This window comes from Amblyomma maculatum, chromosome 5, assembly GCF_055883805.1.
Source record: "Amblyomma maculatum isolate TAMU_Amacu chromosome 5, ASM5588380v1, whole genome shotgun sequence".
Lineage (NCBI taxonomy): Eukaryota > Metazoa > Arthropoda > Arachnida > Ixodida > Ixodidae > Amblyomma > Amblyomma maculatum.
The window spans coordinates 94,849,366-94,869,768 of record NC_139348.1 but is presented as its reverse complement, the minus strand read 5'-3'; the positions used below and the strand labels follow the sequence as shown (position 1 = coordinate 94,869,768).

The following is a 20,403-nucleotide window of genomic DNA, read 5'->3' as shown; positions in this document are numbered from 1 at the left end:
GAATTGACGCGTTTGAATTGTGGTGCTGGCGAAGACTCTTGAGAGTTCCTTGGACTGCCAGAAGATCAAATCAGTCGATATTGTCGACCATAAACCCTGACTGCTCATTGGAGGGTCAAATTCTAAAGTTAAAGCTCAGCTACTTTGGTCATCTGATGAGAAGAGAGGAGTCGCTGGAGAAAGATTTGATGTTGGGAAAGGTTGAGGGTCGCCGGAGAAGGGGTAGGCAGCGAACGCGAAGGTTAGATGGCATCCTCGAGGCACTGCAGATGAAGTTATGTGATGTTAGGAAGATAGTGAGAGACCGGAAAGCGTGGCGTGACATGGTCCATAGGGTCACGAAGAGTCGGACACGACTGAACGACTGAACTGACTCAAAAATAATAGAAAATAATGTGCCTCTGCCCATGATTGGCCAAAGACAGGACAAACAGATGAAATATACTGCCTGCCAACTACCACCTGCCATTAAGCAAGGACTGGACAAATATCGGCTAATCTACTATCTGCCAACTGCCACCTGCCATTAAGCAAGAACTGGACAAATATCGGCCAAATCTACTGTCTGCCAACTACCACCTGCCATGAAGCAAGGATTGGGCAAATATCGGCTAAATCTACTGTCTGCCAACTACCATCTGCCATTAAGCAAGGACTGGACAAATATCGGCCAAATTTACTGTCTGCCAACTACCACCTGCCATTAAGCAAGGACTGGACAAATATCGGCTAAATCTACTATCTGCCAACTGCCACCTGCCATTAATCAAGAACTGGACAAATATCGGCCAGATCTACTGTCTGCCAACTACCACCTGCCATGAAGCAAGGATTGGGCAAATATCGGCTAAATCTACTGTATGCCAACTACCATCTGCCATTAAGCAAGGACTGGACAAATATCGGCCAAATTTACTGTCTGCCAACTACCACCTGCCATTAAGCAAGGACTAGACAAATGTCGGCCAAATTTACTGTCTGCCAATTACCACCTGCCATTAAGCAAGGACTGGACAAATATCGGCTAAATCTACTATCTGCCAACTACCACCTGCCAGAAGCCAAGAACTGGACAGACAAACACGCAAAATCGGCTAAAGCAGGCTCTAGTGGTAGCGCAATGAAACTATCTGTAACGAATTAAGGTACAGGGTGATGGGGCTGCTACACAACGCCTGAGAAAAACTAAAAAGAAAAGAAAGAAAAGAAAACTGAAAGCAGCGAGAAATTGCTGCAGCCAGCGTTGTCTTGCGAGCGGAAATGGCTGCTCGTGGTCTTCCCACTTTTTTCACAGCACGTTGTGCGCCTTCTCACTTTCGGCGCGAAAGAGGAGGGGGAAAGGTTGAAGCGAAGGCGCGAATTGCACGTAATAACGGCGGCGGCGTCGGACGCCACCCGTTCAAGCTCGCTCTTCAACAACTCACTTTTTTTTTTTTTTTTTCTAATTGCAGTGCGCAGGACGCAGAACTTCGGACTTTGCGTGCTGCGATCTTGAAACGCGAACTGAGCGAGAAGAGAGTACGGTGCCCCGACCGAGGTGCACGATTCGCAAAGCGTGATGCCCCGTGCGCGCACAATACCGCACGACCTTTTGCGCGGAACGTGAGCGCGTATGTGCGTGTAAGCACTGGCTGGTTCACGCAGGCAACAGGTAGGCATGCAAGCGCTGCTGCTCGGCTCCCTTAGCGTCTTCTTTCATTTTCTTCTCGTTCGTTCTGAATCTCTTTCTCTGGCTTGGCGGCTATCATTATGGGCGCGCATGGCCTCTCGCGCCGGAAAAGAGCGTTCTCCCATCCAGCGTTGCGTCCGGCGTGCCCGGTTTGGGGCCGTTTTATTCTTTCGCGATTGACGGGGGTTTCGCCGCGAAAAATTGCCTGATGTCACGACTGGTAAGGGGCTATCCAGTGAGCAAGAAGAGTCCGGGCATGCAGAGGTCGTGTACGGGCAGAGAGCGGTGAAATATGCATGAAAATAGCCTTTTTTTTTCCCCCAGAGTTTTTCGCATTTCGCCTGTTACTGTGTGCCCCAAGCTTGCGTGCCCTTGAAAGTGCAAAGCCAGCGGGGAAGCTTGCGGACTGTCAGTGACCAAGTCCTCCGTGTGATGCAAGCAGGCAGTCGCGCAATCGCACCCACTCGACTGTCAAGGCGAAGATGCTAACTTGAATTTAGGTAGCATTAACTTGCTCACGAGGTGAGGATGGAGGGGGGGGGGGGACATATAACGCCTCATGGTCTCGTTATGGACACAGAATGGACATGAGTAAATGGAAGCATTGCTGGTGGCCCATTATCAGGCAGGGATTTACGCGCTGATAATCCACGGGCACAGGGTAGCAGCGACGGGCACAATAGAAAGAATGACTGCTTATCACTGAGGGAGCTACCCTCCGCCTACAATGTCTGACGAAGTATTTAAAAGACGACTTCGTCAATAAATTTGAAATCCAAGGCCCACTGTCTCATATTATTCACTTGGTGTAATACCTGCCAACTTGGAGAGACCGCAAATATTTTTTTATTCGCTCCAGTGGTGGGGGAGGGAGGGGGGGGGGTGCACGGACGTTGCAGCAGCAGTCATTGATCGTTTCAGAAATCCGTCGGAATAGTCTTGATTAAGGTACTCGGCGGATTAACAGCATTTCGCAAGCAGATGTTAGGTGGTTGTGTTGCTTATTGATGAGTAGCTGAAATGGGTTGTGGTTTCAGTTTCAAATCGCCGTGAGACGTCGCATCCACACGTTTGTGCAAAATGCAAAGAACGATCGCCTGTTCTCGATGTCACGAATCACGGAAGTTCAGAAGTGCAACATCGCAAAAACATCTGCAAACATCTCTTCTTGAGCTGTGACAGGGCATACGGGAATTCTAACTTTACACTGTGCGCAGCACATTGGCGTAGGCCTAGCTAATCCTAAACATGCAAGCAAGCAACTGCAATAGCAAACATCAAATGCAACGAACCACAACAGCTTAGACTTGATTTCGCTTTAATCTGCTGCTTATCCAATGATTAGAATGGATATATCTGTTCAAGGTGAATGGAAATGTGGCGACGATCCTCCTGCTGCTCAATGGCTAGGACTTGGAGTAGCTGGATCTTAGATGAGCACTGCTATGAACTGGATAGCTGTCCCTCTGTGGCACTTAGAACGCCGAAATTTGGTATCGGAGACATGAATGAACTTGCGGGATGAGATCTCAGGGTCTCTAAATGGTAACTTTCGAATACTTGCGTAGCAGCCAGAATTAATTAGCGGAAAACATCCCAAGGCCCATTTAGCCGATGTCACCTGAACGTTCAGTACTCAAGGACTTGTCTGCGCCAATGATTTTAGGCTTCAGCAGCGCTGTCTTCAAATTTTTGTTTTCAGCGGCCACTCCACGCAAAGTGGACATCTATTGTAGTCCGCACCTGTTGAAGATGCGTACGTTAAGTGGTCACAGATATAACGGCTGACGACCAGGCCATTAGTGACGACCTTATAAATAAATCGACCAATCGAAACTAATCCTGGGTCTTTCAAACAAGACAGTTCTCAGTCTTCTGCCTCTGGCTGCAACAGTGCGGGAATCCAGCGCTGGAGCAGCAGCACATCCAAGCACTTGGACTAAAGACAAAAAAATTCAAAAGAAAGTACGCACACGAGGAGGCCTCTGTAACGTCGGCCAACTCGCAGCAGACCGAGGCGCACGACAAAGCGTTTAGTGGATAAGAGGGCCGCGCAGACTGCGTTCCGCCCTGGCATTAACGCCCGCCGACGAGTACGTCGGACGGGTTCAACTGGGCCGCCGCAGCCGCCCGCAGCCGCCGACGGCTGCGCGCATAGCGACCGGACCAAACGATCCCCTCTACCCGCTCGGTTGCATTGGTCCCCCGCGCACCTACGGGACGATACGCCGGCTCGCCCTTGCCCACGATCTTTGTTGGAGTATGGAACGGCCCTATACTATAGGCCGCAGCTGAAATGATCGGCGGATCGGATGGGGGGACCCTTCCATAGTCTTAATTCGCTTTAATGGATAGCGATGTATTGGAACGCAAGGAAAATTACCGTGTGGGCCTCGTTCATCAAACGCCGCAACAGTGAGGGCATTTAACTTTACCTGAAGAGGAAGCTTCCGGGCAACTCGCTGAACCACGCTGAAATTTAATCACTTACTCCCCCAATGCAGAACATAATTTGAGTAGCACCGAGGAGCGTCCTTGTCATGCGTAGAGGACACATCATGAGCTACGGAAAAAGGCTTCACTTCATTGTGGTACTGGCGGAGACTCTTGAGAGTTCCTTGGACTGCCAGAAGATCAAATCAGTCTATATTGTCGATCATAAACCCTGACTGCTCATTGGAGGGTCAAATTCTATAAAGTTAACTCATCTGATGAGAACAGAGGAGTCGCTGGAGAAAGATTTGATGTTGGGAAAGGTTGAGGGTCGCTGGAGAAGGGGTAGGCAGCGAACGCGATGATTAGATGGCATCCTCGAGGCGCTGCAGATGAAGTTATGTGATGTTAGGAAGATAGTGAAAGACCGGAAAACGTGGCGTGATATGGTTCATATAGGGTCACAAAGAGTTGGGCACGGCTGAACGACTGAACTGAACTGAGGAAGGCAGACTTTACTGACAGGAATGGAAACAGTATACTCTTGCAAACGAGAGCATTGCGCGTAGCGCTGTTCGAAAACATCGGGACTGCCAGACAGACTTCTAAAACCGTTGAACGCTTTGTGGCGTGTACGCCCAGTAAGTGTTTCCTTCTTTCCGTGTTCCATTTGAGTTCTCCCGTTTTCCCAGCATGCTAGGCAGACAGCCACAAACGGGAACGCTGGCTGAACCGAAACGGTGGCCTTGTGGTAGTTGTGGTAGAGCATCCGCCTCCAATTCGGGAGGTACCAGGTTCGATCCCCGGTGCCACTGGGCACCCACCGGTTTCCAATGGGTACAAGATTTCCCTTGACCTGGTGCTCGGCTCTTCTACGGTGTCATGCGTTGTGTCGGTGGGCCGGTGATTCGTTCCGCCATCAAACAACCTTAGGTCCGTCTCGTGCGGCAGAAGCCCATATGTGGCCCTTTCTTTTAAAAAACGAGGCTGCACGACGACGGTCGCTTCTCCAGCTACTGGAGTGAGCCCACATATGCACCTGAATGAAACCAGCGACTGCCCAGCCTGAATGGCCTGGGCATCCCTCCCGGGAGGCTTAATATGGAACATGGAAGAACAAAGGCAATCACAAATCCGGCACAGCAACACGCATAGAACAACCTTGGCAGGCTGCTGTTGTAAACAGGAAGGGTGCCCGAAAGGGCGCAGCAAAATTGGGGGCTCTCCCAGCTGTATTCTCTAAATGAACCGGCCGCCAGGTCGGGGGATACTTGTACCCAACTTGTATTCCGGTGGGTTTCGAACTAGCTACCTTCCGCAGCCGGGGCGCGCCACCGAACCACTTCACCTTTCCTTACCTTCCTGATCGTTCTGCTTATCGAAGGCTGGCTCGGAAGGTCGGGTATCTCATGATTTGAGGCAAGGCGCGCACAAACGGCGATGGCATAAAGTTTGCAGCGACGACCTTTGGGAATGAGGTCATGTTATGGGGTTGGCGCGAGAAAGCGTTAATTGCGGACTGAACGCCATTCATTAGCGATCACGTTGTAGTTATATCGTTACCATCATCCTATTCTTCTTCTTCTTCAACATAACAGCACCAACTTACCTCCGCAAACTTCCTAATTGCATACACCCACGCAACCTTGCCTCCTTGCTATGCTTGCCTCTTTGGGCGATGCATAGCCGAAATAGAATATACGATCGCCACATTCGGGCGTTTGCGTCAACACGTGGTCAGAGTTTCGCCAAGTCACTCACCCTGAACGTAAGCGTGCGCCGCGGCCACGGATCCCGGAGGCAAGGGATGCTTGCCGTCCTTCAGGCCAGGGTGCGGCACAGGAGGAGCGCCCTGTTGGTGCGCAAGACCACCGCCGGGCAGGTCCACAACAGGTCCAACATCCTGCACCGCAAGGTCGCCACTCGAATCCAACGACAGTGTAGCCTAATGAACGCTGCTGACTCTCTCTGCTTTTGGAGAGATCACGCAATTTTCGCGAAGCACGGAATCCACAAAAACACTCAACTTTCTTTCGGCACAGACAGGCAACATGAGAGGAACCTAACATGCGCCGTACTCTTCACTCAGTACCAGGACTATGGTGCGCCATCCCATACCGAGCATGGGCTTGCAGGCAGCAAGGCCGAACAGCTGTTCTTTTTTTTCTGTATCTAAAGAGCGGGCGATTTGAGCATGCTTCAGAAGAATGCGCTACGGGGCTCGGCGACCGCTTAATTACAATTTGTAAAACAGTAAGAAGAGTAGAAGGGACTTCCGAAGTCGATGTCGGAGTCAATCCCGTTCATGTTTTTCTGCCGTTCATGTTTGACTTACTCGTGTTGTTTAATAAGCTAAGTACTGTGAGCTACTTCACGTCCACACTAGAGACTCATTAAAGCGCCTTAAATTATGGTATTACACTAGTGAGAAAAGGAAAGCCCACAATTCTAGGAGGACGTAGCCGAGGGGAAACTCACGGCAATGGCGGCTGTCGGCGAGACGGGCACCACGGGCACGGCAGCGGGCGGCGCTCCGACGGCGGGACCCACCCCGGGTGACAGCCCTCCCGGCGGCGGCTGGGCGGGGGCCCGACCGGCATGTGGGGAGGCATCCTGCAGGATGGGTGCCGTGCTGCCCGCGGCCGGCGCCGAGGAGCCGGCCACGGGTCCCGCCTGATGCTGCTGCTGCCCGGCCGCTGCACCGCCGGCCTCGGTGACGTGCAGGCGGTTCCGCAGCGTCACGAGCTCGCAGCTGAGGCTCTTGAGCCTCTGCTGCAGGTGCACCGCCTCGTTCGACGAGGACGCATCTGCACAGAGCAGGGAAGGAGGCGACGGGCCGTCAGACAAGTGGGCGCCACACAAAGCCTGAACTAGGCTGGTGTGTGTGTGTGTGTGTGCACGCACGCACGCACGCACGCACACACACACACACACACACACACACAAACACACGCGCGCGCGCGCACACGCACATGCACTCCCCCCCCCCCACACACACACACAAACACACGCGCACGCGCACGCACACGCGCACACACACACACACACACACACACACACACACACACACACACACACACACACACACGCACACACACACGCACACACACACGCACACGCACGCACACGCACACACACACACATACGCGCACACACACACACACGCACGCACACACACGCACACACACACACACGCACACACACACGCACACGCACACACACACACACGCACACACACACACACACGCACACACACACACACACGCACACACACACACGCACACGCACACACACGCACACACACACACACACACGCACGCACACACACGCACACGCACACACACACACACACGCGCACACACACACACACACACACACACACACACACACACACACACACACACACACACACACACACACACACACACACACGCACACACACACACACACACGTACGCACTCAGTCAATCGAAGTAGTCTTATGTTGTATACTTATAGGGCGTAAGCACATATATGCGCAAATTTATCCTAAAAAAAGTAAGATCAACATGGGTGTAAATTCAGTGGTGATAAGCTCATTGTAAATCTCATTTCAATCCAATGCACACATCCCGGAGACGCGAGAAAAAATATTTTACTTTATTTTATAGTCAGCGCGTCCCATTTCATCCAATTTTTTCTCACAACTTAAGTTATTTGGACATCTAAGCTTGTGTTTGGTGCATGATAACCATGGTTTTTTATGCCTCATAAGACCTCACATAACTAACACACAAAAAAAAAGCAGGGAAGAAACACCTTACAGCGCTAACCGCACGAACTGGCGGCGACACACCGCGCGACGCTGGCCTGAGGGCCGCCAAAGCATTGCCGCTCGTCGCTCTCTTCCATATGCCTCCGCCCCGAGGCGCGGAAAACGTGGAAAATCCGTCGTCTGAGCGAATGAGCGGCAGAAGGCTTCCACATACCCACCTGCTGCAGAATCCCAGACAGCAGGTGAAGGAAATATTGACGGCAAAATCAAATTCAAAGTCACTATGGAAGGGCGACCACTGTAATGGCGAAATGTATGCAAGAAGCATACCGCTGACACAACTCTGTCGCTTCAGACATCTAAAGGGGGCGTGCGAATACTGGGGTGGTTTCAAACAGTGAATAGAACACCGAGCCATTCGGTTTTCTGAACGAATTAGATAGTCCCGAGTTCAAAACGACTTGAAATGCATCGAATGCGATCGCACGTTTTGGAATAATAGGAATAGGGTAGGATATAGCTTGCTCCCCGTGCGAGGCCCGTTCCGACGCCGCGGAATACGCTGTACTCGTCGCCCTGGTGGAGAGAGAGCCACGTAGCACTCTTCAATGTGCTATTACACATGACCTCCAACACAGGTAAAGCTAAGCTCAGAAAATTTTGCCTTCGTGTCCGGTATCCGAGGAAGTCGATCATAAGCCTCGTCCTTCGCGTACACTGCTGTCGTTGTCGGCATAACAGCAAACGACGCATAGCCACACTAGGAAGCTCCCTGATACACTCTGACGCGGTACTAGTTCGCCGCCATCGTCGGCCGGTAGCAAAAAGGTAATTTTTTCCTGGCCTCATGACACGGTGTTCAAACAGATGCTACTTATACTGACTTTGGGAGATGTCTCCAACATTGAACGCACTCGAAGGCATGCGAAAAAGTTACGAGTATGACGACTTTAAAGCTATGGGGCGATAGTGTAGGCTACCGCCCCTGTTATATAGGTGTAGCGTGACTCATTCAAGAGCGCTGGAAGGTTGATTCTTATTCCACCTTCACACCTCAAATGCGGAAACCGAGTTGGACGGGCCTCCCAACTTTTATACCATGCGGTCTCGTCAAGTCGCGCGAACCATCGAAGAATCAGTTCTTGGCCATGCCAGCTACCACATGTAGGCGCCGTGGTCGTAGGTTTTAGCTCATAACGCAACAATGCCGACGCCCTAGAATTTCTGAGTAACCGCACCTTTAACACTCTCGCCTTAAAATGTTACAAGCGACTGAAGATATTATTGTGTTCTGCAACACAGTTGTGGTGACCTCGTCGCCATCTTGTGGTGCCCGGTATCCGGACGGAGGAAACCACCAGACGCAGACGGAAACTCATGGTGGACTGCTTATTTACGACAGAGAGTGTGAGCGTGTGAGCTGAGAGAAGAGAGAGAGAGAGAAAAGTGCTGATGATGATAGACTGTTTATTTACGACAGAGAGTGTGAGCGTGTGAGCTCGAGAGAAGAGAGAGAGAAAAGTGCTGATGATAGCACTGGCTGTATAGAAAGCGTAACTTGTGCGGGATACAACAAGAGTTGTTTTAAACCCTTCGAGCGAACAGAATGGAACAGCTTTGGGATTCCACCGCCTGTTCAGAGCCACTAGCGGGTCTGGTGCGTTTCGTTGCCCAAATGCGTCCGTAGAGGACGTTCCTGTCCAAGTAGCGCTTGTCCTGGCGCCATTCCCCATTGTTCTCCCACGACCGGTGAATCGCGTGAGCGAGCATATTTTATTTTTTCCCGGGGAACTATAATTGAGCCCTTTCAGAACGCCGCCGCCGTCGGGTAACTGTGGCGTCTGCCATTAGCGCGGAGATGTAACTCGCCGTCACATCTGCTTAATCTCGGTAGCTGGGAAACTCGGCCGAGACAGAGAAACACAAAAGTTGCAGCGTCCGTTCGTGCGAACAGCGGAAGCAGACGTTATAGCAGCTGTCCTCCTCGACGCCACCGTGTCAGGTTGGACGCTTTACTAAAGAGCGCACTAGTGATCTGCCAAACCACGTCGCCATCTTGAAAGAGGCTGGACTGTCATGATGAGGTTTTCGCATTTATCTCCCATTTTTAGCGCTAAGTTAGCGTCAGCGTGCTTGTGGTTAAGTGTTTGCAAGGTAGTTACGTTGCTTAGAGTTAGACTAAAGCGGGCGTGACCCGCAGGGCGCGAAAACCAAATGTCCTGCCTAAAATGTCGCCTTTGCTCCTCCACGGTATAATGACGAGAGCTGTTTCCTTCTACAACCCGTTCATCTTACACAAGGTTAACCGTTCTCAAAATAAAAACACGTGCCCATCGCTCTGCGTATATCGTGGGAATTTGCACAAAGAAAAAAAAAACTGCTAACACCGGCTAACCCGACATCTGAGCAATGGGAGGTGGCCCTGACCAGCGAGACTCTGAAGTCTTAATCAAAGTTTATTCAACAAGTCCGCCAGATGGAGAAAACCAGTGACGCCCCGGACCAGGGGAGCCATTCAAGTTCCTCGGTCAACCTTCCTGTCTTTTTATGCAATAAACTTTTACCCCTCTCTGCTATATGTATTTCCAAACAAAAATGCAGTTATTAGGCAGCACTTTCTCCTGGTCGTCCTAGAGATTGATGCTCAACAATGTTGAGGTACAGGGTGCCTCAAATGTCTGTCCTCTCACATAGTGCACTCACACAGAAAGGCCATTAAAACAAGTTACAACTCAGAAGCAAAATTTGATGAACATGCCACGGAAAACTGCATAGAGTTACTGCGAGGGCCAGTTGAAGTTTGTGCAGGTGGATGTGACGTCACGTACGTTGTCGATGCTGGTAACTTTGTTGCTTTTTTCTTGCTATGCTAGAGGAAGGCATCGTCAATACCTCAACAGAAGGGCTACTTGCGGACAGGGCAGCCTGTTACGCTCTTTTTTCTTCTTTTTTTTTTTTTCGGTCGTAACGAGCACTAGCCTAGCGCGGTATGCAAACTGCGTCGGCCATTTTCGCTTGCTGCTTCTACTCGACAACCGCTTAACGGGCCAAACGGCGCCGATCAATTAGGTCCGATGAATGCGAGGCGAAACGGGAGATTCCAGAGACGCGAGGAAACCGAAGGGGGATACAGCGGGGATGATAACGGTGCGACTACCGAGAAATAAAAGCACCAATGCATCGAGGGGGAGAAAATTGGGCTGGGTAGCCGAAAGTAGGCCACGCGCTCGGCGGTGGACGACGAGGAACAACACAACAGGCGGCCTCCCGGAGGCCATTACTTAAACGGCCTGACGCAACTGGGCACGCGGGAGGGGAAAACGCTAAGGCGGCGCGCACTTGGCTCTCCGGTCCGGTGACGCGCGTCAGTGTTGCCTCGGAAGCAATGGCCGGTGATGCCATCTGACACTTGACGCGCTAATTAATCAGCCTTCGATTCCAAGCCTTGATACTTGCTGGACGTATAGTACGTAATACGCGCGTACACTTGCTAATAATGCGCAATTCGATACAATGCAGGAACAATGGTATGGAGACGACACGAGAGAAGAAGAAAAAGAAGGTTTCTCCAGGTACGGTATTGTCTGAAATAGGCGCTGCCTGCGATAAATGTAGCCAAGACAATACAACAGCCGGCGAGTACAGTCGTGCACGAGTGTCGGCTAGAGCGATTACGCTCATTTTCTCGCACAAAACTGGCGGGGCGATATCGGAATCACTTTCATGTGTAGTTACACACAGTTTTAACAAACTGTATATACATACATGTATATCGACTGCTGCGGCATGATCCCGTTTCTCGCGGAACAGTAATTAATTCTGCACCACCACATTCCCATTTTTGTTTGCAGCAAGTGCGTATAGACATTTTCACAAATCGTCGTTTCAGTAGCGCCATTGTCCGATACGGGCGACGTCTAGCGTCGAAACAGGTTATGCCGCCATTTTGGACTGTGCTTGTGAAAGCTGAACTTTAGCCGGACGGCCGCGCATCTGTTATGTGCCCTTCAAGGCTCCGTATTCGTACTGCTTCTTCCTTCAATTTCATCTCTGTTGTGCCTCATGACCTAATACGCGATTCATATGCTCGCATGAACAACCAATGTGAAGTAATGGCCAACGCAAAGTCAGCCAGCGGATCCAGCGCTTCGTCGTCAGCACTGGTATCAAACGCGTCGGATTCGTCGAGGCCTGGCGTGCTAGTCAGCGGTAGGTATTTTTATTTTATTAACGCGAAAGCGTTACTTCGCTATGTTCACAGATTTCTGTCTGCAGGCCGTATCTGCAGACCACGTGCGCAAAATCGTGTCCGCAGCAGTTGCGAGTAATTGGGAAGAGGTAGAGGTTAATAAGTGGTGTCGTCAATCGATAGAGGCTGACGTAATGTTGCTGCCGAAAAAATAGGCTAATAAGTTCATTAGGTGATTAATTAAACGCAAAAATGTAAAACTATCCGCAGCAGTTGTAACAGTTGTAATTGAGACGTGGTAGAGTCTAATGAGTGGTGTCAATCGATATAGGGTGGCGTAATGTTGTGTCCGAAATAATAATTAGGCCATTGAGATAATTAGATAATTTATTAGATGCAAGAAATGCAAAAAGTAAAAGTGACAATGGTCTCATTAGCGAATGACTTCGCGCCACATTTGAATGTATCAAATACTAAAGGAGTTAATTAAATCAGTCAATTAGGGTGACGTCAAAGTGTGACGTCACGCAACCTGAAGTCGAGCCAAAAAAGGCATAGGAAGGAATTGGCGCGCAATTTGAAAGTACCAAAGACTATGTAGTTAATTAAGGCAGTATATTAGGGTGACGTCAAGAATGTGACGTCACGCAACCGGAAGTAGAGCCGAAAAAGAGCATGGGAAAGGATTGGCGCGCAATTTGAAAGTACCGAGGACTAAAATGGGTAAACAAGAAGTGAAATAGTGAGACGTCAAGGATGTGACGTAACGCAACCGGAAGTAGAGCCGAAAAAGTGCACAGGAAGGGATTGGCGCACAGTTTGAAAGTAACAAAGACTAAAATGAATAAACAAGAAGTGAATTAATGACGTAGAGTATGTGACGCCACGCAACCGGAAGTAGAGCCGAAAAAGGGCATAGGAAGGGATTGGCGCGCAATTTGAAAGTACCGAAAACTAAAATAAATTCCAATTGCACGTCAGTCCTTTCCTATGCCCTTTTTTGGCTCGACTTCAGGCTGCGTGACGTCACATCTTTGACGTCATCTTAATTGACTGATTTAACTATTTTAGTACTTGATACATTCAAATGTGGCACCAAGCCACTCGCTAATTGGACCATTTCCGCCTTTACTTCTTCATTTTGTGCCTCTAATTAATTACCGAATTACCCTCCTGGCTTAATTATTTTTCGCACACATTACATCACCCTCTATCGATTGACACCACTCATTAACATCTACGCCTCCTCAGTTACTCACAACTGCTGCGAACAACTTTTACATTTTTTGCCTCTAATAATTACTTAATTAACTTATTGGCCTAAATTAGTTTTTCGCCAGCAACATTACGCCTGGCTCTATCGATTGACACCACTCATTAACCTCTACCACATCTCAATTACTCGTAACTACTGCGGACACGATTTTGCGGACGCGGTCTGCGGACAGAAATTTGTGGACATAGCGAAGTAACACTTTCGCGTTAATATGAAGGACTGGCCCGAAGGAAAGGAAAGCCCAAGTGCAGCGCGGGCATAGCGTTCACGTCAGTCTTTATTCCGCCGACGAAGTGTCGTGAGTTTTCCCGCGACCACTAACTCACTGTAAAGTCTTTGCGGTTGATTGCAGCAATCCACTGCCCTCGCAGATCGTGTGATGCAGGAAACCGGTGCAGCATAAACATATCACAACGGCAGTGATCCTGCGGAGTGCTGTGTTGTGGGCACACTTCAGTCCCCAAAATCGCTCTCTTCCGCTGGTTGTTCGTACACCCATACACAGCACAGTGCTTGCCTGTAGACTTTCGATTGGCGTATGCCATTACTTACGAGGGTAAGTCATTCGCGACGAAAATAAATGCAAACATCGATGGATATCTACAGCTTCACAGTGCAAGTGTGAGGGAAGTCACAGTCCAGCCCAAAGAGGCAACATTGATGCATACTCTCGACGCCAGAACGCCAGAAGCGTCCCCGTGAAAATGTCTATAGTTCCGATCCCGACGAGCCTCTTGAAGCAGATAGAAATCAGTGCGGTCACGGCCAGGCAGATGCTGGCCGTCAGCAGGGCGCATACGTCACGGAAGAACACTAAATCAAAGCTTAGACAGTGAGTATGGTCAAGCGGAGACCTAGCGAACCTGCATACATCGAATTTTGAGGCAAAAATAAAGTTTTTTCTCCTCCTTCTTCTGGAAGGAAAGAGTAACTCAAAAGAACCTGCCATTTTCCTAACAGAAGAGGCTACCGGCGTATTCGCTGCGTTCCTGACGTGGATGCTGCTATATCTTGCGAAGGCTTCTTAATCACTAGTAATCACCGCATAGTTGTACTTCGTAAGTTCCTTCTATTCAATGAACAGATATCGGAGCCAGCCCGGCGCTAATTCCCGCCATCAAACTAGGCTTCTCTGTATAAGCTGAATCCTTTATCACGTAATTATGCGTACAGAACACGGCTACATATTTACGTGCAACCTGTCGCCGAGAGTGAAGATTACTTAGCCATGCACATTGCTTTTCAGTGCAGAGTTTTCTCTGGAGAACGCTTCAGATTTGAGGTAAACAATCACAGAGATATAATTAGCTCAGCAGATTAACAAAACTAACGAGAAAAACAAGAATACGTGCTTCGCCACGAAAAGTTCATAGGCGTCAAGTTTCGAGCAAAATATTCTCCAACGCTTTTTAGGCATTAACAGGCGCAAATTCGCGTTTTAATCGCAGTTCGTCCAAATATTACGTTGGAAAGAAGGTCGGGTTGAACAAGAGAGAGCACGGAACTGTAGCGGGGACAAAAACTGAGTTTGTTATTCTTTTTTTGTTAATCGTAGCCAAAATCGAGCTTTCGATTTTTTTTTCCCTGGCTGTTTTCAATTAAGCGTCCCGATTCGCCCAAGTTTCGCGCTTAGTATTTGTCGAACAGCTTTGCATGACACACCTCATTCGGTATTGCGGAGTTCGTAAACACTTTCCACCAGCCAACATCAATCACGGATTACACGAGGCCTGCTGCGTGGCGCATACTTGACCCGGACACCTTCACCCGACCCTGGCCTTCCGTACAACTCCGGCTAAATAAGACATCGGCCACGGGGGAAAAAAAAAATAAAAAGGTCGACGTCGCTTTCTCCGAGACCCCTTTCATTACAGCTCCGTTGAAGTGTGTGATCGTCAGGGACACTTCGGTCGAGTCAACGAAGACACCGTCCGGATACTCACGGTCGCTGCGGCAGCTGTTCTTGCAGTGAAAGGTCGCGTACCGCTTCGAGGAATAATACTTCTGGGGTTGCGAGGCAGCGATGGAGTGTCTCCACTGAAGCATGGACATGATGCTGCGCTGGCGAGGTCAACGATGTCGCTTATACTCTTCTTCTGCTTCTTAGCCTAGCTGATTCTGGTTCGACTTGACAAACGCAGCCGTTGAAGGGTTATCCGCATGTCCGCAGACTCACAAATGGCACACACAGCTGCGGAAGAAACGCGCGCGAAATACTGTTTCGCGGCTCGCATCACACGCAGAGCCGTTGGCGCAGAGTCGTTGGCGCAGAGTCGACGCACTGAATCGTCGCGACAAGGAGTCACGGGCATCCGAGCAAGAACGCCAAGGACGCCTCCAAATGAACTCGGATCACGGCGTTTCAGAGGCTTCCCGCTGGGTCGGAGCATCTAAGATACGCCACTTTTGGCGCTGCCTTGAGTAGGCAATAAAAGTAAGTCCCAACTAGGTCGCGTCCAGTAGGGTCGCCTTACCTCGGTGTTCGATGCCAGAAAACTGGCGTGCAACACTGATAACGCACGAGAAGTCTGAGATACACTATAACACAGTGTGGCACTGTCGCAACTGAGCAGGGACACCCTAGTAGAGTTTGTCACCTGCTTTTCCAGGGTTTCGCTTTAAGTCCTTCGAGTACAAGGCAATCACGCAGGTGCTTAGCAATTGGCAGAGAGGAGCCGTTAGAGACGAGAAACTTGAAGGGAACAAACAGCAACTAAGTCCAAATTATTCCCATGAAATTTTACAAGCAATTATCTCTGGATTCTACATTATGTACCGGAATTTGGTACAACCTGCAGGGGTGTCGAGTCCGCCCCAAACACCATCGGTTGCGTGATATCGCACGTCAGAGAGAGGATTTGCATTGAATGCTGGTTTCCCCAGTTGTAATCAATGTGCTGGTAGAATTACGCTCGCGCATCATTCAGGCACAGATCGCGAGAGTTCGTGACCTCGATCCTTTAGGCATTGTAGCAGTTCTCCTGAACGGTTGCCGGTTCACACATCGTACAGAGGCTCAACAAGCTGACGAGTGGGTGTACGGCTTGGTGACATGATGACCACAATCCACAGGGACGCGCGTACTTTCCAGTAAGCAGTCGCACCGCACGCGTACTGTACCTAGTGTTCACATCCCAGCTACTCTGCCGATACACATGGAGGGTCAGTCCCAAGGGAGGGCACGGCACAAAGATCTTCGATGTCTCGAGGCATTAGTGCACTGGCCCAGGGTAACACGATCCAGGAATAAGCGGACGAGCAGGTGCAGGCGGTGAAGGACTCGTGAGAACTGTAATCAGGGAAGCGATCGTAGCAGCGAATACCCGAAATCGAGGAACGCAGAGGAAGACACGGGGTTCCTCCAGGGCCGTGATCAGTGGAGGTTCCAGCTCACTCTGCAGAAGAGGTTGCGCACCTCGCGTACGTTTCGACACTTCTGTGGCGGGAGCGACGAAGAGAGCTATAGAGACGGCCGGAAGTCGGCGATTTCGCAAAATCTTAGCAGCGGCAGCCAACAGGCGGTTGTATGCAATGGCACGTTCCCGCCACGCGTCTGTCGGCCTCGACAGCTGGCGCGCAGGCTCTAACCGGCTGGTCGCCGCCGCACGCGCCGCTGATGTCCCGAGGCGGTGTCCAGAGGTGAGCGGGTCAGCAGCGGCAGACAGCGATGCAGGGAGGGAACACGCGCGAGACAACGGCTTTTTCTCGCTGGACCATTTCAATGTACCAATCAGCGAGCGGCGAGATTAAGACGGGGGGAGTGTGTGGTTTGTATACTTATGAAGGGAACCACTTTGCGAAAGGCGCTGTCGTGCAGTTTAGCCAGTAATTAACGTCCGCCACGCGTAGCATGAAGTTTAGTTTTCTGCGAAGTAGCATTGGATGTTGTTCTAGTTTGGTTTATGATCGGTAATCCCGTTTAAGCGCCTCAAGCAAGGAGGAATCAATCAGCGATACGTTTAGATTATTTCGGCAAGAAATCTTCCCGATGGGCATTTGATAAGCTATTGTCTGAGGACAGACTTCGTTTCTCGGTAATCGCAACGATTTGATCGGCATTATATCACTTGAATAAATTAAGTATTCAATCGGCAGTAAAAAAAAAAAAAAATAAAAAAAAATAAAGGTGACTTGGGGCTCGAAGCTATAGTTCTCTTAGAAAGGAGTAGCGCTTTAGTGGTCGAAAACGGATATGACTTCGTCCCCGTGTCAGCACCTGGTGACTTATTGATGAGGCAGGTAAAAGCGGTTAGACTTCGTAACTGTCTTGTGGTTTTTTTCGCCGCGAGGTCTTTCAAGCTGCTGGGCAACAGTCAGCGTAAAGGAAATTTTTGCAAGCGATACACACTTGATAATGCCCTGTTGACAATCTGATTACATTAATGAAGGGCACGCTGATATCTTATAGGAACTAATTCGTGTCAGTATTCGTGTCCGGGCTCCAAAAATGTGCCCGGCGGAAGGTTTCACGAATTTGAACGTTTCCAGGTTAGCCGGTATGCTAAGGCTCTCGCGTTCCTAACACGAACACGCTTTTAAGCATTTTCTCGTTTCTACAGACCACATAATAATAATAATAATAATAATAATAATAATAATAATAATAATAATAATAATAATAATAATAATAATAATAATAATAATAATAATAATAATGGTTCGCAAGAAGGGAAAAGTGCATTATCTGTCAAACTTGTTTAAGTGAGCACCATAACCGCACCGCAAGGAAAGCAAGGAAGGTGGTAGTGACAGCGAAAAGAGAGGAAGAGGAGCCATACAGTGAAAGGCTTCAGTGTAATTTCGATCACCTGGGGACCTTTAACGTGCACTCACATCGCACAGCACACGGACGCCTCTTCGTTTCACCTTCCATAGAAATGCAGCCGCCGGAGGTCAGGTTCGAACCCGGGTACTCTGGTACAGTGACATCTTAACCACTGAGCGACCGCGGATGGCTATGACAACTTGGTAGGCATTAGACACTTTATTTCCTTCGAAATCGCTAATATTTGCTCACTACAGCCAGTGAGTGTCTGTCTCGCGAATCTTCCTCAAGTGCATTGTGTCACGGCAACGTTTCGTAGCAACCGCGTACCGGCAACAGGTGCTAACTGGAAGAGACAGCGGGGCTGGGGGCAAGAACCTCAAACAATGGCTTGCAACGCACGGTTCCTGCGCGCACGCGTGTGTACGTTGGACTTTCGCTACTGTGTATAAGCAGAGAAGAGCGGAAGTTTAGGAACATGGGCGGATAGCAATTAACGTTGCGCTCCCCGAGTCTACCCACCAAACCACGATGGCGCGACCACCTGTGCCGGGCTGGTCGAGTGTGAGTCCTTTTAATCGCCCGTAGCTGCGGCGTCGACGCTTTAATCTATAGCGACATGCAACGCTTGCGTGCTTTCGCTGATTGCAGCACTGCGGAGGAAAAAGCGCAAACGCTACCAGCGCCGAAACATGTGTTGCCCGATAGAGAAGAAGAGTTGGCCAAGTGCTTCCTGCATTCCGCTCACGGGACCGAGAGCGTCATCCGCATCGTGGAAACGAAGGCATTCGCTGTACGCGCGCGAAATCTTTGGCAGTACTCCGAACGAATACATCGGCGTCCGATTGCGGTGAGTGGAGGACACCTGAGGCGAAGAAGACGCACTGCCTCTTAGAGAGCAGCGCGAACCCATTCGATGTTCCTGAGGCCATAGTTCAGACGTCGAAAAGCAGCATTGTGCTCTATAGGGGACGCCGTTAAAGATCGTGGGACTCCAGTTTAAAGTGGCACTGAAAAGAGTTATGAACATGTTCCGATTCAACAGGTCCGTAGAGGTGGCCTTTGTGGTTATTATTAGAGTGCAATTTAAAAGTTCTGTATATATCCTGTATTTTGGAAATAATTTATTTATAAAATGCCCCTCGCGACCGGTCGACAAAGATTACGGTGACACATCCCCAAGTGATCTTAGCCGCGCCGGCGCGTTGATGTCAACTTTGCCTACCTCAGTGCCCCCCCCCCCCCCCCCCTTCGATGTGATCTGGGAGGGAGTGGACGCGGTTCGGTACCGTGGCGACCTATCTCGTTTATTTATTCTTGTGAATCGGCGTATGTGGAGTTGAGGAGGGAAGGACGGGCATCATTAGTGATCACTGACATGCCCAACGTTATTCAAGGCAGCTTAAAAACTTTGTCGTTGAGGTTACTGGTTAAGTATAATTGTTCTTACGCGTTTTGCAACATCAGTGAATGTTATTTAACGGTCCTTATAGGATCGAACATCTAGGGATTTAACACAAGTCGTAATGTCACTGCAGGGGTGTTTAATGCGCTTCCTTTTCTTCTCAAAATTGAACCTTGGTACTCACGCCTAGAACGCCAGCGCCATATTATTCTGATTTTACATTTGGCCCTTTTAACACTTTCACCGGTGTTAAACTACTTTGCAGTTCTCATAGCTGTCCCCTGTGACATCTCGTTAATGGCCTGCCTGCAATGTCATCTCAAAGCGGCGTGGCTAAGGAGACACTGCAAAGGCACAATTACATGACTACAAACCCACAAACCGCACGGCCGTGTCTGGGAGTCAGGCACCTGGTGTGCTTCGAAGTTTCGAAGTTTATTATTATTACTGTGAGCAAAACTTCGAAACACACCAGGTGCCTGACTCCCAGACGCGGCTGCGCAGCGGTTTTCTGGCTAATAGGAGCAGGCAATGAAGATGTAATAGTGAGAAGAAGCCGTCTCGGGGTGCCGAGCAAACTTAACAAATGTCACGAGTAGACGGCGAGGCCGTGAAACGAAATGAATAGAAAGGTCATTGCGAAACCCTTCACCCCCCATTCCTCTACCTGGTGGGGAGGGCTTTAGGATCTTCTAGTGCGCGGAGAGAAGTGCAATGCGCACATGGCCTGCGCCGTAGCAGGTGTGCCTTGTCACCTGCTGTCGCCAGGCGGTGCATCGCGGTAGCTCTCTTACATGGCAACCGCCGTTTAAAGGAGAGCGGTTGTCATTCCCGGAGTGCACTGACCCGACTACACCGCTGAATAACTTGAAGCGGACATGTGGTAAGCAAATTTCGCCCTTTTATTGCGAT

The 20,403-nt window shown here is 49.9% G+C and overlaps 1 protein-coding gene across 1 annotated transcript in view; it reads right to left on the bottom strand.

The window, feature by feature from the left end:
• dachs (unconventional myosin-IXb-like dachs) overlaps positions 1-16,746 on the bottom strand; it is an 82,761-nt gene extending 66,015 nt beyond the window's left edge. The window contains exons 1-3 of the mRNA XM_084603914.1: positions 15,265-16,746; positions 6,581-6,909; positions 5,864-6,005 (exon numbers count right to left, since the gene is read on the bottom strand). Coding sequence (XP_084460040.1) covers positions 5,864-6,005; positions 6,581-6,909; positions 15,265-15,373 — 580 coding nt within the window. The 5' untranslated portion in view covers positions 15,374-16,746. The remainder of the gene's footprint in view (positions 1-5,863; positions 6,006-6,580; positions 6,910-15,264) is intronic.
• Positions 16,747-20,403: the final 3,657 nt, after the last annotated feature.